The sequence below is a fragment of the Phaenicophaeus curvirostris genome, chromosome 1 (assembly GCF_032191515.1).
Source record: "Phaenicophaeus curvirostris isolate KB17595 chromosome 1, BPBGC_Pcur_1.0, whole genome shotgun sequence".
Lineage (NCBI taxonomy): Eukaryota > Metazoa > Chordata > Aves > Cuculiformes > Cuculidae > Phaenicophaeus > Phaenicophaeus curvirostris.
Window position 1 is genome coordinate 205,312,338 of NC_091392.1, and position 20,661 is coordinate 205,332,998.

The 20,661-nt window shown below is 42.7% G+C and overlaps 1 protein-coding gene across 3 annotated transcripts in view; it reads left to right on the forward strand.

Annotated features, from left to right (window-relative positions):
- Positions 1 to 614: 614 nt before the first annotated feature.
- PDGFD (platelet derived growth factor D) overlaps positions 615 to 20,661 on the forward strand; it is a 152,522-nt gene continuing 132,475 nt past the window's right edge. The window contains exon 1 of one of the 3 annotated variants that reach the window (XM_069883533.1): positions 615 to 1,142. In XM_069883533.1, the coding sequence (XP_069739634.1) occupies positions 1,013 to 1,142 (130 nt within the window). In that variant the 5' untranslated portion in view covers positions 615 to 1,012. The remainder of the gene's footprint in view (positions 1,143 to 20,661) is intronic. The other 2 variants (XM_069883531.1, XM_069883532.1) reach the window with 2 other exon arrangements.

The window sequence follows — 20,661 nt, forward strand, 5'->3', positions numbered from 1 at the left end:
GTTCTGGGTCCCTCACCACAAGAAGGATGTTGAGGCTCTGGAGTGAGTCCAGAGAAGAGCAACGAAGCTGGTGAAGGGGCTGGAGAACAGGCCTTATGAGGAGCGGCTGAAAGAGCTGGGGTTGTTTAGCCTGGAGAAGAGGAGGCTGAGGGGAGACCTCATTGCTCTCTACAACTACCTGAAAGGAGGTTGTGGAGAGGAGGGTGCTGGCCTCTTCTCCCAAGTGACGGGGGACAGGACAAGAGGGAATGGCCTCAAGCTCCGCCAGGGGAGGTTTAGGCTAGACGTTAGGAAAAAATTCTTTACAGAAAGGGTCATTGGGCACTGGAACAGGCTGCCCAGGGAGGTGGTTGAGTCACCTTCCCTGGAGGGGTTTACTGTGTGGGTGGACGAGGAGCTGAGGGGCATGGTTTAGAGATTGGTGGGAATGGCTGGACTCGATGATCCGGTGGGTCTCTTCCAACCTGGTGATTCTCTGCTTCTTCTCCCATCCCTGTTTTCTGACACGGAGCAGCAGCAGCAGGGCGGACCGGGCACCGTTCCCTGCCTCCCTCCCGCCCCCCTGCCTGCCCCCGGGCCGCCCCCTTTCCCCTGCAGCCTCTCCCCCTGCTCGGTCCCCGCAGCTCCTGCCGCCGAGCTGCCAGGGGAGGGGGCGGCCGGCTCGGCTCCCACCGGGGGGTTCACACCTTCTCCAAGCCTGGGGAGCAACTTCAGCGTGCGGGAAGTTCGGGGGCAGCCGGGAGAGTCGCTCGGCAGCTGTGACTGCGGGTTTCCTTGTGATTGGGTGTGTGGTTTTATTTTTTTTTTTTTTTTTTTTTTTTGTCTTAACCCTGCATCCAACTCCCCCAAACACACGAGCAACTCGCAGCAACAGCAGCAAAAAGTCTGGGGAAAAAAAAAAGGGGGGAAGAAGAGAACACGAGAGAGAGAGAGAGAGAAGGAAGCAAAGCAGCCTCGGTGGGGAGAGCCGGGTTTCTTTGCGGAGACGCGGTCCCGTTCCCAGCGGATCCCAATGCAACTGCTCATCCTCCTCCTCCTCTACGCTGTCGTCTGTGCCAACTTTTGCAGCCGTCAGGGCACCACTGCCCCTGCCCAGGGCGGATCTATCCGAGCCTTGAGGTCCTCGAATATCAGGCGAGATGGTGAGTGTCCGTCTTCTTTAATTCTCGTGGGCTGCGGTTGCAGGGGAAGCCCCCGAGCGCGGAGCGCATCCCGAGGGATGCGGTCCCCTCTTTCCCCTGGAGCAGGGTCTGTTGGAAGGGTCCCATCCCTGGGGGGGATGCCGGGGTCCCATCCCTGGAGGGGATGCGGGGGTCCCATCCCTCGGGGGGATGCCGGGGTCCCATCCCTGGGAGGCTGCGGGGGATCCAGGAGCGTGTGACCAGGTGATGGGGAGGGAGGTGTGGGATGCAGGAGCGGCTCTGCTCCTCCGGGAGGACCCAGACTGCTCAGGGACACTTCCAAGAGTTTTCCTGGGAGCCAGCGTCCCCTCTGCTTGGGGAAGAGTGGCTGGAAAGATGCTTGACAGAGAAGGACCTGGGGGAGGGGGGTGGTTGACAGCCAGCTGAATATGAGCTGGTAGTGTGTCCAGGTGGCCAAGGCCAGGAGCATCCTGGCTTGTATCAGAAACAGTGGGGCCAGCAGGACCAGGGAGGTGATTGTGTACATGTACTCAGCACTGGTGAGGCTGCACCTCGAATCCTGTGTTCAGTTTTGGGCTCCTCACTACAAGAAAGACGTTGAGGTCCTGGAGCATGTCCAGAGAAGAGCAACAAAGCTCCTGAAGGGGCTGGAGAACAAGTCTTATGAGGAGCAGCTAAAAGAACTAGGGTTGTTTAGCCTGGAGAAAAAGATACTGAGGGGAGACCTTATCACTGCCTACAACTGCAGGTTGTAGCAAGGTGGGTGTTGATCTCTTCTCCCAAGTGACAGGTGGTAGGACAAGAGGGAATGGCCTCAAACTGTGCCAGAGGAGGTTCAGATTAAACATTAGGAAAAATTTTTTCGCTGAAAAAGTTGTTGGGCACTGGAAGAAGTTGCTCAGGGAGGTGGTTGAGTCACCATCCCTTGAGGTGTTTAAAAGACGGGTAGATGAAGTGCTTAGGGATATGGTTTTGTAGTGAACAGGTACGGTTGGACTCAATGATCTCAAAGGTCTTTTCCAACCAAGCGATTCTATGATTCTTTCTATGATTCTACAGGATGCACCTCACCCATGACAACGTGGGGCACCTGGTCCCAGCTGCCATGGTGAGGCCCACCTGGTGGCCCCTCAGCACCTGCAGGGCCCTTCTCCTCTGCATCTCTGCCAGCATGAGGGGATGCACAGGGAGTGACAGACAGAGCAGGGCCACTGCCGTGACCCCTCTGGGGTGCTGTGTGGTGAGCGAGAGCAGGCACAAGGGTCCCTATCCGAGCTCCACTGAGACCTTTTGCCACTTTTGCTTCCTGTTGTGGCTCTCAGGGTGCTGTGCTCCTGATGGACGGGCCACCTTGATTCGGAGGGTCTGGGATGAGTGTTTGCCCAGGTCTGCTGGGCAATGCCCTGCAAGGACCAGCCTTGTCCTTTGTGCCAGCCTTGCTGTTGGCAGGAGTAGGGTTCCCAGTGTTGGTGAGCACCAAGGAGGGTGGCTACAGGCTTTCAGACACTGCCTGCCCGGCAGGAAGAGTTGTTTCAATCTTCATGTTTGAGTTTTGGCACTTTTCCCACTAGGAGCCACCGACAGAGGATATCCTCGACAGCTGAGGTGCTGTCGAGGTTCTGCAGTGCAGCTGCATGGGACACAAGCGCCTCACACAAGTGGTCAGCATGGCCGTGTGCTGTGACCCTGTGATGAATGAGAGTGGAGGCTACATAAATATAGCCCCACTGAAATTCACCTTTGGCATCCACTTGTTCATGATCAAAGCTAAAGAAAACCAGGTCCTTTGGTTTGGGAAAGGTGATGAGCCTCTAGCTGGGGAGCAGGCTGTTGTGTTCCAACTTCATATGGAGGACCTGCTTTTGCACATTGTAGTGTGCATTCTTGCAGAACAAAATGCAAGATGTTCTCCCTGAAAAGGAATAGAGTTAAGTTCAGTCTTCAAATTAACGTCTTCCAGTTGCCAGAAATTATATGTTCTATAAACCCTGTTTGAAAATCCAGTCACTTGAGCCATTTCCAAGATTCTACTCTAGGTTTGCCAGTGTTTATTTTTCAGCCTGTATACAATGTATGTAATGGGTGTACAGTTGATAGAGGAAGATGTTTTAGTTTTGGAACTATGTTGAACTTAATAGTCTTTTGTATGCCTTTTCTAGTCATTGGAAGAAGGCATAGAAAACGTGAAGAATCTTTTTCGCAGAACTGAGATAGCGAGTCTCAAAACAAGACAGGATTGCAGTTCCTTCTGTCTCAGAAGTAAAATTTAAGCTAATAAAAAATGTGATTTTGTAATAGAAGGATACAGTCATAATTTCAGTTTCATCCTTTAAAATGATTGTGGGGCTTTTTAGCAAGTTTAATTACTTGTTAGCCTGACATCTTAAACCTCATAGAATAACTAAGACCATCTCTGAGCTAAGCTAAGCAAGTTTCCTTCCAAGTCAAAGTTCAAAAAAAGCTCTTTTTTTCATGGAAAACTGCAGTGATTTACTTAAGACTTCAAAATGTGCTTTCCTCTGATCTTCTCTGTAGTCAGTGAAGAAATCAGTAACCCCTAAAATAAATAAAATTTTCAGCAGACTGGCACTGTGATGGGCATTTCACTCTGCAGAAGAAGATTTCCTGTGGTAATATTGCTTCTTGGAGCGATGAAGAGAACAAGCCTATATGAAACCCTTACTTAATTGCTCTTTTCCTAGTTGTGATGATTTGATGTTGTGATTAAGCATTGTAAGTTGAAAATTCTATTCCATAACTTGCAGTGGCTGAACTTTCTGGGTACCGAGGTAGACTGGTACTTGCCTATTTGAAAACAGCAAATCTATATGAAATTATTTACTACACTTCACCTCTCCCAGCAGCTTAGAGACACAGTGAAATGCACTCACACCGAAGTCAGACACCTCTGCAGTCCTTTAGTAGGTGTTATAGATCATAGAATCATAGAATAGTTTGGGTTGGAAGGGACCTTAAAGATCATCCAGTTCCAACCCCCCTGCCATGGGCAGGGACACCTCCCACTAGATCAGGCTGCCCAAGGCCCCATCCAACCTGGCCTTGAACACTTCCAGGGATGGGGCATCCACAACTTCCCTGGGAAACTTATTCCAGTAAGTCGCCATTCTCATTGTGAAGAAATTCCTCCTTATGTCCAGTCTAAGTCTGCCCCTCTCCAGTTTATAACCCTTGCTCCTAGTCCTATCACTACAAACCTTTTGTAAAAAGTCCCTCCCCAGGTTTCTTGTAGCCCCCTTCAGGTATGAGAAGGTCACTGCCTCCTTGGAGCCCTCTCCAGGCTGAACAAGCCCAATAGATGTAGTAGAGGAGGTGACACTCTTTTAGGAAAACCACATGCAGACACCTGGCACGCTGCAGCCTTTCTGATTTCTTGTGCTTAGGAATCCTCTGTATTTGAAAAGGGTGGTGCGTACTGGTATGACCAGTGGAGCTGGGCAGTGGGTAACAACATCTAAGGCAGCTGCTAATTGGCCCGATTTTACTCAAATGAACCAAAATGTTGCTTGAGATTCTTGACTAAAGGTCTATATTTGTGCAGCCAAAGGTTATGAGCTGTATTCCAAATGTTGCAGGCATGTGACGAGCTCACAAGCAAAGGGTTTAGACCATAGTTGGCTGGAGGCCACTAAGAGTATTTCTGTCTTATAATTTTCAGTGGTGTTTGTGTCTTGTTTTGGTCTGAAGCATTGATATGGAAGAGCATTAAAGACATGTGGGCTGTGTGAGACAGGCAGGATTTTTTGCTTTGTAAATATTTGTGGACATGGCAATGTGGAATAGGATCTAAGAGCACGCACTGGACTGGGGGTATTATGTTCAAACAGTCTCTCTCAAAATATCCAGCAGGGATGAAAACTAGTTTAATATTATATCCTGGGTTGATGATCATGATTGTTGTGTTGGGAAATTAAGAGAGATACCGTAGGGGGAGCAAGGTCTGTTCAGTTTCTTAAAAAATACAGTATCTTGACAAGTCCAAGACCACCTGGACATTGTATTAAAAAAGACAACAATCCTTTGTGTTCCAGTTTTCTCTTGCCTCCGAGCAGGATCAGCTAGTGATACTGGATACATAGAGCTTTGATATGGAGGCTTGGTCTTGCTTCTGGTTGAAACAAACTTTTGCACTGTTCGTGATTCCAAATTGCCTTTCTTCTTTTAGACCTATTTATAATTGCTCTTAGTTAAGACTGAGGTGGCTCTGAGAAAGATTCTAAAGATGAAGGGCAGTACATACAAAAAAGTGCTATGTAATGACTACCAAACCTAACTGGACTGTACTTCCTGCTGATGATATTAAGAATATAAATAACCTGCTTACAACACATCCTCTTGTCCTAGTGGAAGGACGGGCATTGATGACTCAGCCGTCCAGTGTAGCACTAATCAATTTTTGGAAGTGTCCTGGAGATGCTATCCACATTTATAGCACATGTACTTACTTAAAGTGTTTATTAATGCCATTAGCTCTTAAGTCCTTGAAATTCATCCGAATAACACACAGAGGGCTTCCAAATGTTTCCGTTGTTCTCTTGGCCTCAGATCCCAAATTTGCACTATGTGGGTATTTACTACCTAATTACAAGAAGTGTGATGTTTTCTTTCTGCTGTTTGGTTGTTCATGTGTACTTGGAGATGAAAAGTGCTCAGTAATGTTATTTACTGTATGGTGTCTAACTGAAACATCAATGCCTCATTCTTAGCTGTTACTGAACAAACATCTGAATGCTCAATATGGGGAAGTGTGCCCAGTCTATATACTCAGACTAAGCATCACTATACAGATTTTAAACTTTAAACCCCAAAGTCTGAAGAAGAGACAGAACAGAACAGACAGCATAGTGTCAAATCATTACAGTATGTAAATAACTGAAAGCCATGGAATCAGGATCTTGTGATGCGGATTTGAAACCATAGCATGAGATGTCTTGAGATAGGCTTCAGGGCTCTGGTGTTTTTCATTTTGATTCAAGAAACTGAGGAATTTCCAGACTTTTTTATTTGCTTGTGTACCACCAAAATACAAAGAAAAATTGTATGTCACCATTCTGGGGAAATGGCAACAGCTTTTGGCTCTTTGATGGACTGTCCAAAGTGATGCGTGCTGTTAAACCTACCCTCCCCTTCCCTGTGTTTGCCTGTGCTTAAGCACAAGGAAAGGATTTTGATGATTTGGGCAGTATTCTCTCACCACATGGGTACTAAGCGTCTGCTCTAGGGAAAAGACATAAATGGGGTATTTTTATATCCATTTGAAATGGCTCTTGCAACACCAGTGCTATAGGAACCTCAGTTTTGGAATGCATTTACTGAGTTCTTCTTTTAATAGAACTGTATGCATGTTTTCATACAGGTCTTAGGGAACATAAAATTGTGCCAACTGGAAAATAGAATAAATTTGCTTTTGTAAGCTTTATTTCCTGATTGATTTTGTAGGTTTTGTAAAAAAAAAAAAAAAGAGATGTTTTAGGCTTCATCATATTAAAACCCCCCATCTTAGTAATTTACCTGCCCTTTGATCTACAGTTGTTTAACTTTGATGATGTCTCTTATCTGTATAATTAACTGTTTGACTGAAGCATCAAGGGGTATTGCATGAGAATTCCAATCCTGACTCAGCAGTAAGCAGCATGGAGGAATTCCCCAAAAGAACTTTGAAACATATTTTATCAGGCATATGTATATTATATAGTAGAAGTCACTTAATTTATAAACACTCCAGCCAGTTTCTCAATGCTTCTTGGTTCTTTTTTTAAATGTATTTGTATGAAACTTCATTAAGCCAGCTAATTCTTAAAAGGCATGGAGAAAAAACTTGATAATTGCTTTGATACTTAGAAACTGAACATTTCTGAAAATTCTAAATTATTTTTGTCACTGTGATCCCATAGAGGGTTGGTGTTTTATAAAACACCTAGGAACAGTCATAAAGAGCAAACTCATGGGGAGACATTAGTGCAAGAACATTCATAGAATGAGCGAGTTCACGAGAGAGTTGGGTTTGCTCAGCCTGGAGAAGAGAAGGCTCCGAGGAGACAGTGACCTTCCAGTACTTGAAGGGGGCTACAAGAAACCTGGGGAGGGTCTGTTTACAAAAGGTTTGCAGTGATAGGACTACAGGCAATGGGTGTAAACTGGAGAGGGGCAGACTTAGACTAGACATAAGGAGGAATTTTTTCACGATGAGAGGAACTTATAGGAAAAAAGATTATTGATGGCAGAAATTCTTTCAACAAAATAATATACAAGTTTACTACATTACAGTTCTGGCACTCCTTCTTTAGACTGCGTGTAAGTATTACATAAAAGAATAGATCTGCAAATGATGTGCTGTTCATACAGCAAGAAACTCCTGTGGGGAGCAGTAAATTAGAAGGACAGGGAATGGCTTACATTTCATACCTCTAATAATAGTTTATATACAACAGGTGCTGCAGAAGTTTGTTTTATCTCCAGTCTTTTCATTCGGAGAGTCTTGCTTATATTAAAAGATATCTGCAGCAAATTACAGGCTGATCTCTTTAACAGCAAATAAAATATCTTAGAGGGCTGGCTTTGAACACAGGAAAAATGGGCAGCTGCCGGCGATATCAGAGTCCAAAAGGCTTCAAAATGTCCATCTCCTCATTGCCTGCAGAGCAACAATGATGACCTCCAGTGGTCCCTTCCAGCCTCAACTGTTCTGTAGCTACAGAGTGACAGGTGGTGATGGGCAGAATACCCGCAGTGGTTGCTTTCCCCATCTCTTCCATCCCATTCTTCCCTTTTCCCAGCCTCACCCCTTTTCCATGCAAAGCAGTAGCAGAAACATGAAATCTGATTCTTCCACAGCTCTGGGCCCAGCTGTCTCCCTGCTCTTTGCTCTCCTTCTTCATTCCTTGTGTAGAAATGATCAGCTTTGCCTACCCTGCTGAGAAGCCTTTAGTTAGCTCTCAACGCTCGTAGTGCATTCCCAAACCTAGAGAAGGGCTGTCTGCCCCTGCCTGCTCTGCATTTTTTGAATCTGGAGGGATTCGACACTGGGCTATTAAATGAGTCCTAAGAAATACCATGTATTCTCTCTGTTGGCATTCTCTGTAATAAGAACTTGCCCAGCAATGCCAGAAACTTTATTGGTACTCCGTTTAGTTAGTTGATTCAAGCTGTATTCAAGAACTGCCTCCAAAAATCCCGCTATTATATTTATGAGGTTGATTACATTATACCACATTTCAGATAAAAGAGACCAGTTGCATCACTGTTTCTGGTGAGGATCTCTTGGCTAAAATACGGGGTTGTGTTAAGCTTCTTGGCAGTTTGTTTCAAATCAATCTCCTGTTTACTGATCTAAGGAAATGTGCTGTTTACAGTGTCAAACTGGCTAGTTTTTCTTTTGGGAGTTTGGGTTTGGCTCTAATATCTTTGGTAGTGAGTAAATCCTGCATGATCTCAAGCTTCCTATTGTACTTAAGTAATCTAAAATTTCATGCTTCCGTTTTCATCTGTGTCCTACACTGCGAGGGCCACCATCCCATAATTCTGCTTTGGCAGTCAGAGCTCTGCATTATTTGGAGATGGTGCAGGAGGACACACTTCTACCTTCTGTACAAATTTCCTGATGATATATTTCAGCCCTGCTGTGCATTAGGATTTAATGATATTAGACTCTTTAAAAATGTTTATTAAACAGTAGATCAATGCAAAACTTTAAAAATAGCCATTTGGACTTTCCTTGCACTGACTGGTTACATGAATTAACACAGGATGAAAGAAAATGCTTAGGAATTCAGTGATGAGTTTGTTATAGAATCATATGTAGATTTTTCCATTTAGGTTGGAAAAGACCTTTAAGATCATCAAGTCCAATTGTAAATCTAACACAGCCACCACTAAACCATCACTTTAAGTGCCACTTCTACCCACCTTTTAAATACCTCCACGGATGGTGACTCAACAACTTCACTGGGCAGCAATGTCTGACAACCCTATAGATGGAGATGTTTTTCCTAATAACCAATCTAACCCCCCCGGTGTAACCTGATGCTCTTCCCTCTCACCCCATCCCTTATTACTTGGGAAAAGAGACTGACACCTTCCTCACTACAACCTCCTTTCAGGTAGTTGTAGAAAGCGATAACGTCTCCCCTGCGTCTCCCTTTCTCCAAGCTAAACAACCCCAGTCTCCTCAGCTGCTCCTCACGCTCCAAACTCTTCACCAGCTTCTTTGTTCTTTATTTGGACATACTCCAGCACCTCAATCTCTTTCTTGTAGTGAAGGGCTTATGTAGGTAAGCTTTACAATACTCACGGTTGACATATTCAGGTAGCATCCATGCACTGAAAAACCCCCACATCCTTTGCACTGATTGAAATGAAGGGGTAACCAATATAGTTGCAGATAATGTAGCAAAAGTATAGAATGAAGTCTCGTGGGTTCAATGTATCTGGCTGTTTTTTCTCCTGTGCTGACTATCTACTGCACCATCCACGTGCTATGCTGCAAGAGACTTTGTTGCATTACATTTCTAAGCAAGGAAACCTGTTGGTATTTCTCAGTGTCTTGCATTGTTTCTGTTTGGTTTTTAGTTTTAAAAGGCTCCAAGTGTAATATGCGTGGGGCTTTGTTATTGTTTCTTCTTGGATCAGCTGCGGAAGATTTTTCTCATAGTTAAATGCGTTTCTAATCTGATGTGACTCACAATAAAAGTGGATTGAAGAGAGTACGTAGACCCAGACTGGTCAGAGAGAAGGAATAAAAATAGATATGCAGAATGTTGATTACCAGAAGAACTGTGGAATTCAGAAACCCTTTATGTACCCTTAATTTTTCAACCAGGAGTTTGCTTGAAAGATAAATTCTTTGCTTTAGCAAACCAGTGACAGACGTGTTGTATAAAAATGGCAAGTAGGTGGTAATAATGCCTTTAGATTCTTTGTGGAAATGGACTAACACAGCTTCTTAATCACAATGTCTCAGCAGGGATAAATACTGATAGGAATGATTTCACTAACACATCCAGATGTCAGTAATAGGGTTTAAGACCTCATCGCAGAAGCCTACAGAGAATTTGCTGCTTTGAAATCAGTAGGAAGCCCCAAAGTTACAGTACTGTTTCTTTTCCTGGATCAGGTATCGGTCTTTTCCTTTCTCTTGCTGCTGCAAGTCACCTTCATGTTGCTGTGTTAGATTGCTGAACGTTTGGAAGTCGGCACAGGGGGATGCTGGTTTGCTTCACTGCTGACCATGCAGTGTATTCTGGGGTTCCCAAACCCCAAACCTGCACGTATCACTGTTGTTCTGGTAGGGTGGCTATGTACTTGTGAGAAGGGGAAATACATTGTTTGTTCCTTCCATCCTCGTAATGACAGAGAACAGTTTGTTTCCTGTATAGACTTTGTTTTAATTTTTGTTTGTAATTAACACTTATCGCCCAGGAAAGCTTAATGACATGAAATGCATTTCTCACCAATTCCCATAATTTATTATGTCATGGAAAGCAGGAACCAAAGTTGTGCTCTTCTTCCAAGCAAGAGGTAAAATTATTGCATCATATAGTAGCAATCTGGCTGCTCCTAGTATATATGTGATCTGCTTTTGCATAATTAGCACCTCCAAAGTCAGTTTTCTGATGGTCCACACCATGTTTACAGCACAGAGCAGTCAGTGTGTCTTGAGTGGGGCCTCTGAGAAATGGATGCAGTGACATCCCCACATTTGCAGCACTCTTGAGTGATGCCAAAGTGTCTCGGGTCTGTCCTTGGACCTGCCTGGCAGAGCCAGGTTTTGGTGTTATATCGCCATCCACATACACACAGCCTGCCTCCCAACACACTTCAAGACAGGATTAATTCCCTTGGCCACATGACAACATAGAAACAAGCTTCATCCCAGAAAATAAACTTGTTTGCGCCACAGAGGAACCTCGCGCCACAGAGGAACCTCGTGCCATACCCCACTGCACACCTGAGGACCCATCCTGGACCAGTGTTGTTCTCAAAATAACAAGCAGAAGAGGATGAGAAATTAAATCAGCATGGTTGTTCAGCCTGCCCTTTCCCCAGTACCTTAGCTGGTCACAGCACACATAGTTAGCCTTCCCTGCATTTGATGACATTTTGTTGTGGGCTAAGACCTTCTTTTTTACTGTAGGAGATGAGCCCTGGCAGCTTGGAGAGGCAGAAGTGCCGCTCACAGCAGTCATTACATGTGGCAAACACTGGAAATCCTTACCAGCGTGCAGTCATCCTTAAAATCCCATGGCCTTGCTTCCCATGCTGTCTCACCACCTGTCCTTCTTCCTGCTCAGAGTTCCCTCCATTCTTGCAGGCTCAGAGCTGTGTGACATACTGAGGTAAAATAACAGGGCATGCAGATAGCTGGGTTTGGGAATCACGTGAAACAACAGTGAGATGTCCTGCACAAAAGTCAAATAACTTTGGTCTCACACGCTTGCCTGAAAATAACTCGTGTGGTGTGCAGCATCCCCTCTAAAGAAACCCCAGAACAAAGCTGGGAAAGCTATTATCCTGATTTTTTTAATTGCACGTTCCTTGGGTGTGGATTCATCGAGTGGATGAGGAAGACCATGAAGAAGAAATCGTAGTGACTTGATGTGTCAATTCAGTTTCTTTTTTTGTTGAAGAAGAAGATTCTAAGAGCCTTTTTTTATGAATACATGTAGGATATTTTTCAAGGCTTGCTGGTGCTGCCTCTTATTTTTGTACAAGGATCTTGTCTCAGGATTTCTCTCTGCAGCCTTATGACTACAATTCCGTTTCTTGATGCTACTGCATTTTTCTGCCATCACCAGCTCTTGCAGAACTTAAAGTCAAGCCTTGTCAAGCAGATTGCTTTTCAGTTTACCTTAGGCAAGCCGTTAGTCAAAATACTGACTGAGGAAAAAAAATAGTGTCACCTGTTTTTCTTCTCAGGAGAGAGACAGAATGTATTTCTTCATTTGTGATGAAGTGATTGCAAATTTAAGTACACATCAGTGTAGTTTTGTCACTGTACTAATATCTAGAACTTCAGTTTCAAAACGGCCCTTGAAGATGATTGGCCAAACCAGAACAGAAATACCCAGAGCTGTCTTATTTATTTCTAGAGATGATAGCCAGCTTGGTCACCTAACGTGGTGTTTCTGCTTCCCTTCTGTTCATATGGGTAGAAGACATCCATTTCTTTATTATAAATCAGTATTGTTTATTTTTTATTTTTATTTTACATATACTTAAGCGATAAACCAGAATCAGCTTCACAGAATTATCATTATTTTGTTGGCTTGATGTTTTCATCAGTTTAAAACTTCTTAAAATTACCAGATGAAATAGAGGATCCGATGCCAGCACAGGCAGTTCTGTGAATTGGTTTTGACAGACGTTCCTACCCATGGAGCAGCAGCTGGCATATCTTTTCAGAGAGCATAAGTGGGCCTGTTGAAAGAGCTGACTAGTAGAAACCCAGAGAGCTCCCAGAGACATTTAGCTGAACTTCTATAAGAAAGGTGCATGCCACATAGAAGATACACTGTGCTTGCTTATGATGGATACTAATAAAAGAGTTCATACTCATAATGGTTGATGAATAATCTCACATGGAATGTCCTTTTTTTTTCCTGCACACGTGCACCAATTGTGTTAAAACGTTGGTAAATTTTGACTTTTCACTTCTGATGTCTGAGACCCAGAAAAAAAAAGTTAAGAACAGACTGACAATACTGAGAGCTGAAGATTTCTAGTACCTATCAAATGCCTGCCTGTACTGTATTGGAAATAAAGCACTGCCCTCACAAACCTTTCACTGAATATTTGCTTTTATAATAAGGCAAAGGAAAGAAAAGCTTTTAGCAGTAGAGATATTTTCATTTCAGTTCATGGTAGGACAAAATAAACCTCGAACATTTCCAGATGACTTAACAGGTGGGATTAAGCTGAAACATTTAAAAAATAAGATTCAAAGTTGTATTAGGTACAAGGTGGAACTGACTACACAGCCCTGTTTAATATACACAATTAAAAAAAATAACAAAATGTTTTCTTTCTTTTTGTTAAGTTCATTGTTGGGCAAGACACGTGTATTAACAGCCACATAGTGAGTGACAGAGGGAGATGGGGAAGGAGCTGCAGCCCTGCCTTGGTTTTCTCCTTAGTCTTTCTCCTGGATGTACAGACACTGTAATAAAAAGGGTGTTATTATACATAAAGACTAAAGCAGAGAGTTGGAAGTAGTTGGATAGCGTGTTAAGACTACTCCCTGCACCCTGCTGAAGTACCTGCCGTGTCCTGCTGCTGCAAATGGAAGAGCATCCCCTTGTCTCAGTGTGCAGTGGGCAGGACTCCCTCCTGCTTCCTTCCCTTTGCCCAAAGAACTGAAGGAATAGCTTAGGCTGCTGCCAGCAAACAATCTGGTATGTTGCCAGGTGTGATTTTGTTTTTTCAGTTCCTCCATGTGGTACTGCAGCTTTTGCCAAGAGAAGAAGGTGATGTGTTCAGTCTCTGTATTCCTCGCTGAGCCACAGAGAGGAGCCAGTTCGCATGCGCCTGAAATGAGGCATATATATATTTTGTGTCACCTGGAGAAGAGGAGGGTGAGGGGAGACCTCATTGCTCTCTATAACTACCTAAAAGGAAGTTGTGGAGAGGAGTGTGCTAGCCTCTTCTCCCAAGTGACAGGGGACAGAACAAGAGGGAATGGCCTCAAGCTCCACCAGGGGAGGTTTAGGCTGGACATTAGGAAAAAAATTTTCACAGAAAGGGTCATTGGGCACTGGCAGAGGCTGCCCAGGGAGGTGGTTGAGTCCCCTTCCCTGGAGGTGTTTAAGGCACGGGTGGACGAGGTGCTGAGGGGCATGGTTTAGTGTTTGATAGGAATGGTTGGACTCGATGATCCAGTGGGTCTCTTCCAACCTGATGATTCTATGATTCTATGATTTTATGTCAATTTGTGCCATTTTCCCAGCCTGGAGAAGAGAAGTCTCCGAGGAGACATTATAGCGACCTATCAGTACCTGAAGGGGGCCTAGAAGAAAGCCAGGGAGGGACTGTTTGCAAAGGCTTGTAGTGACAGGACTAACAGAAATAGCTATAAAATGGAGAGAAGCAGATTTACAGTAGACCTAAGGAGGAACTTCTTCACAATGAGGGTGGTGAGGCACTGGAACAGTTTCCCAGGGAAGCTGTGGCTGCCCCATCCCTGGAGATGTCCAAGGCCAGGTTGGATGGACCTTGAGCAGCCTGGTCTGGTGGGAGGTGTCCCTGCCCATGGCAGGGGGAATGGAACTGAATGATCTTTAAAGTCCCTTCCAACCCAAACTATTCTATGATTCTATGATTTTCACTTCCCACAGAAGACAGGTAGTGGCCATAGATCCTGGCCTCACCATACTCTGATGAGTGGGAATAATGCAGTTTTAAACATTGTGTGATTGTGCGCAAATTGTGCAAAAGTAATTTACTACATTAGTGACCTTATTAAAGTAGTGCAATTGTAGCTGCTGTTCACCTTTTACTAATGACCGGTAAATAAAATGGTGATTTATTTTACAGCTTTTGTGTTGCAAAAGTTTAGGTATTCAGATTGCTTAATTAGCACCTAATTTCCCTGCTACACTGAATAGTTACTCTAATCTGATCATTTTTAGACATCTTTACTGAGAGGAAGCAAACTGTAATGAAGCTCTTACAGCCACTGCAGTTTGTGACATGCATATTTCTAATATTAACTGGTATTCTTACATTTATACTCTACGGATCTATATTTGACTTTTAGTAGAGAAGAGAAGAACTAGTTAAACTATGTATGAAACAATTATGTGTTTTCTCCCTTGTGCGTGGCATGACAGGAAGAAATATAACAGAAAGCATGAGAGGTAGCACCTTCACGTGCACATTCCTATAGAAGTGATAGCTGGAGTCCACCCTGTATGTTAATAAATGTATGCTTCAGGAATCTTGAGAAAAAAACAATTTCTAGCATTGTGTGTCATAAATCCATCTGGATCATTCAATCAGCAGTGGGGCAGCAGCTGATACCATCTAATTTTAAACACATAAATGATAAGTTACTCTTTTATAAGCTGTATTATCTTCTAGTGGCTACTGTGTCTCCCTGAGACTATTCTGGCAACTTCTGAATTAAAATATAATGAATACACATCTGACAGCTTTGGTTGTTCTCCCCTTGGAGAAACCCTCTGACTCAAAGGTGGTTCTGGCTTGCATTCATGTTGCCACTGATGGAAGTGTTAAGTGGGTGTCTTAGGGCTTCCTTGGAGATAAAAAACTGGTTTCCGTTTCTGGTTTCCATTTTTTAGACCTTATCCATATTCTTTAACCTTCTACTTCACCCTGTTTTTCTAAAGGAAAAACAGCAGTTCCTTGTCTGTGTGATTTTGTATGTGCGTGTACCTGCATGTATAGCAGCAACAGTAATCAAATCCCGTGCAGTATTTCTTTATTCTAGTGTGAATATTCTGTATTTCCATAGAGCATTCTAAAGATAATATGGAGTCTCTATGCCGTAACATTTGTGTTTCATTCCTTCAGCTCTTCCTGCCAAAATAATTTTGGAATAATTCATTTCTGTTTACCTCTCTTTTGAAAATTAACCCTACTCTGGACCAAATGCCATCATCAGCCAGTGAGAATGTTCCTATGTACCTGTTTATTTAGTTCCACTAGCACTAGTAGTGTGTATGGGATCTAAGCTGATGTTCATCTCTGAATATATGCAACCTAACTCCAAATTCAGGTGTCCAACTTACACAGTTTTGTCTATGGGCCCTACAACCTTCTATATAAGCTCAATACAAGAATTTTCTTGTTCTGCTAGACAGAAAAGCAAGTCACGCTTTTTTGCTACTATAGTTTTGGAGCTGTCTGGATGTAAAACTTTTATACTACAGTAATAAATGTGTTGTTCTCATCTATAATCATGCTTTGTGTTTCAATGAATATCTTTCTAATCTGATGTTGAAGAATTGATATCCTATGATCTTGATCAAATTAATAGCATTGTGAACATCTATTTACTTTTATATGGTTTACATCTGTTGCATTGAAAACGATGCTGGTGGGGCTGCTATGATCCGGGGACTATTCTGCACAAATCTTCATAAAAATCTGCAAATTTTACTTTATGATTAGTTTTTGAAGGCATTTTTTCTTAAATATGGGGCTTGATTATATAATAAAAACATTATTAATCAAAGACGCGTGCTTTCTAGTTTGAAAAAGAAACCCATTTAAAATCCTGACAGGTTATTTGAAGATGTGAGCAAAATATAACACTTTGCAAGATAGAACACATGGTATTGGATAACTGCAAAATGCCGTTTGGTTGAGATCTGTCAAATTCTGCTACTTGAAATATTGCTGTTTTCTTAATTATGCATGGAGTTGAAGAACTATGTTTATCTTGTGAGGTCAGCTCAAGATTTGCAGCCATATCACAGTAGGGTGTAGATCATTAAATACCTGTATTTTCTGTATTTACAGTAGATTGACTGCTGGTGTTGGCATTTTTAAAAAAATCTAAGACTTCAATTGCTGCTTTCATTATTCTTCCTTTCAATTTACCCAGCAAGTGTAGAGTGAATATTCTTTTTTTCCTGTTGTTTTGTTCACTCAAAACTGAGAAATCCGTTTGGGCTGACACAAACCCACAAAACAAACAGAATGATTCATCTTTTCTTTCGGTGCAGAAGTGAAACACAACTGCGGGTGCATGAAGTTCATATCACAGACCAAAACATCCAAATACAAATAGGAACACACCTGCACAGGTACTTTCAAAAAGATGTAAATTTTCACTTCATTTTCTTTTGGGTCCCATGAATCAGTTAAGAAATGCAGCTGCTATTTTGTGGATAGACGCAATGGGAGTTAATTAATAGGCAGTATTTCCTTTATTTACCAAGTCAGACTTGAATGCAAAACATGTTATGGTACTTCTTTTTCTGATGCTTTCAACAAAATTGAAGTAATATTAGTTAACTAAGAGCTACTTAAAATGCGGGGATGTGCACATTTTAATTGAATTCTGATTTCTATCCAGATGCAGCCTGATGCAAATCACAGTTAAAACAATCATTTTCATTATTATGAATATGTTGTCTGGCATCTTAAAAAATCACATAATTCAGGCTGTGCAATAAATATTTGGTGAGAGAAAGTAGCTTTAAATATTGTAAGACATAGCTCATCTTCCTGGGGAGCAGAAAGAATTACCAGATCTTGTGCTAAGTTATATTTAATTGCAGACAAGTGTCCTTAGTGGTTGTGCTTTTAAATATTCTTTCAAGACAAAGAAGCTTGAGAAGTAAAAGTTAAAACTTAGATTAAAAGTAAAGATATAAAGCTAGGTTTCCTACTAGTAGCTTTACATTCCAGCTGAAATGTCAAATGTGAAGCAATCCATCTTCCCAAATTCACAGCAGATCAGAAAACGTGTCATGAATTCAGTCACTTTATCTCAAGTCCTGGCTGTGAGCCTTTGAAAAATGTGTGTCTGTGTGTATATGTAGGTACATACATCTGTATGTTTATATGTATGTATTTGCCTTATGTTTAAGGGCTTCTTGTACATTAATATTCAGATTCATACAATCGTACAATGTCCTGAGTTGGAAGTGACCCACAAGGATCATTGAGTCTAACTCCTATCCCTGCACAGGACAACCTCAAAATTTACACCATGTGTCAGAATGCATTGTCCAAATGCTTCTTGAATATTATTAGCATCATGACTGCTTCCCTGGGGAGCTGTTCCAGTACTTCACCAGGGTGAAGAAACTTCCTAATAGCCAACCTAAACCTCCTCTGGCATCTTCGTGCCATTCCCTCAAGTCCTATCATTGTTCACCAGAGAGAAGCACCTACTCCTCTTCCTTCCCTTCATTTCAGTCTACCTTACTGTGTATTTAAAAGAGGCAGATATGTAGCTGATTGATAGAGAAAAAAAGGTCATTTTAACAAACTTAGGTGTTTTTAAAAATGGGCCATCTTGTCAAAGCTACCCTTATAATTGAAGGGGAGAGAAAGGCACTTGCAGAGACATTCATCCCATTAGTTTTAGATGTTCATCTTCAGGTGGTTTGGATTATCATCTGCATGTGCTGTCTTTTTACACTCAATACAGAGCAAGTCTAGGGCAAGTAGGTCAGTAGCACAGCAAGCTCAGAGAAGTACCTAACAATATTCCAGTTTTTATCACTCTGAGAAATGTTAGTAGGTCTTCTTGATCTCTTCAAAATGCTGCATCTTGAGGATAGGATTAAAGATTTCTGTAGTGTTAGGAACAATGGCATTATTCTGGTTCTTTCTGAGTTGTAAGTTATATCAATACATCACTATAGCAGTGTGTGCTTCAAGAAAAACATTTGCTACCACTGCTTTTGGGATAAAACTTGGAGGTTTGGGATTAGATTTGGCTTTTTCCTTTTTTTTTTTTTTTTTTTCAGAATTAGAGCGGCATATATTTGTACAAGATCTTGTGTTAGGATTTTTTTTTTAATATGTACAGAGGTCAAGCGAGATTATACATATCATCCCTGCCAGCTGTTTTAGACCTCATATTGGACTGAGCTCTGACTCATGGAGAATGAATTTGTCGGAGGTTTCTGGCAGGGTCTGAAATCATTGCTTGTAAGGAAGCAGCTCTTGGCAACGCCTCGTTGAAGTTACACCGTCACGGAAGTTGAGCCAGGGGTTGCTGCAGAGTTCAAAATACTGGGGGGAAAGGGACTGGTTGAATGTCAACTCTAAAATGGCAAAGACCATGATTAATATTGTTGTGGTAGCACTCCTAGGAAGATACATCTGGGTGTGGGCTGGTTGTATGAACACGTAAATGCAAACATGAATCTGCACTTTTTGAGCCCTTTACCTCTCTACCCTATGAACCTATGAATCTTTGCTGCTGTGTTTGTCTTGCTGCCTAATGGAAGCCTCTCTCCCCTTTCTGTCTCTTCTGTCGTCTGACCAAACCCACTCTGACCTAATGCCGAGACCCGTGCCTGTAGATCTCCTCCCTCGACCTGCAGATGTAGTGCATGTTGTCATTGACTTCTACGTGTGTTCCTGCACCTCGGTCTGTGTAATGGAAGATATTTGGTGGCTGTCAACCACTCACATGTTGTAAGATAACATTTTGCCTTGTTAACCAGCAGATGTAAAGGTAAAAAAAAAAAAAAAAGCCCCCAAACCCACACGTATTTAGAATTTGTTTTAAAATGTATTTTCTTGCTTAAAGTAAACCTATTAAATGCAGATATAATATATGTAAGTCTTGCTGTGTTAAGGCCTAAAGTTTATTTAATATCTTGAATTCAACTAAAATATAATTCTTTGGACAGCAAAAGTAATGCAACCTGATCCCTTAAGGCTTTGTGCCTCATTGGTAGTCTCTGCTGTGAAATGTGAGCTGCACTTGAAACTTTTCCCGGTGTAAAGGCGTACAGTAATGTTCTCCCTCTGGATTGCCTGCTGACCAATGAGGATGAGGCTGATGATTCTTCCCTGCTCCCAGGGAGGCATTAATACAGTCTCTCTTCTCCCCGTTTTCCTGCCTGTCTTCAGAAAACTAACAGAACTGCAATACCTATGAGGCTTTTATCCTCAGTTTAGCCAACAGGTTCAATAGTTATTCGGGAAGCTCACAAATGGGAATATAGGCATAGAGCAAATTCACACTGGTGATGTTATTGAGTGCTAAAGTATTAAAAAAAAATAAATTTTCTCTATACCTAGAAGTACGTTTATGTAAGCACTACAACATGAAATCAGGACTCACAGTTGCCTGAGCTCTCATCCCACTGGAGTGTGGGATAAAGCTAACCCTGACTTGAATGGGAATAAAATATTGAAAGAAATCCCTATCCAGTCATATTTTTATTTCTCAGAGAGTTATGAGTAGAGTCATAGGAAGCATGGAATTTGTCTTAGAGTCAGAATCATTTGGGTTGGAAGGGACCTTAAAGTTCATCTAGTTCCAACCCCTCTGCCATGGGCAGGGACACCTCCCACTAGACCAGGCTGCCTAAGGTCCCATCCAACCTGGCCTTGAACACCTCCAGGGATGGGGCAGCCACAGCTTCCCTGGGCAACCTGTGCCAGTGTCTCACTACTCTCATGGTGAAGAAAGTCTTCCTAATGTCTAATCTAAATCTGCCCCTCTCCAGTTTTTACCCTTTGTCCCTTGTCGTATCACCACAAGCCTTTGAAAACAGTCCCCCCGAGTTTTCTTGAAGGCCCCTTCAGGTACTGGAAGGTCACTATAAGGCCTCCTCAGAGCCTTCTCATCCCCAGGCTGAATAAACCCAACTCTCTCAGCCTGTCCTTGTATGGGAGGTGCTCCAGCCCTCTGATTGTCTTTGTAGCCCTTCTCTGGACCTATTCCAACAGCTCCAAATCGTTCTCCTGTTGAGGATTTCAGAACTGGACACAATACTCCAGATGAGGTCTCACAAGAGAGGAACAGAGGGGCAGAATCACCTCCCTTGACCTGCTGGCCACGCTTCTT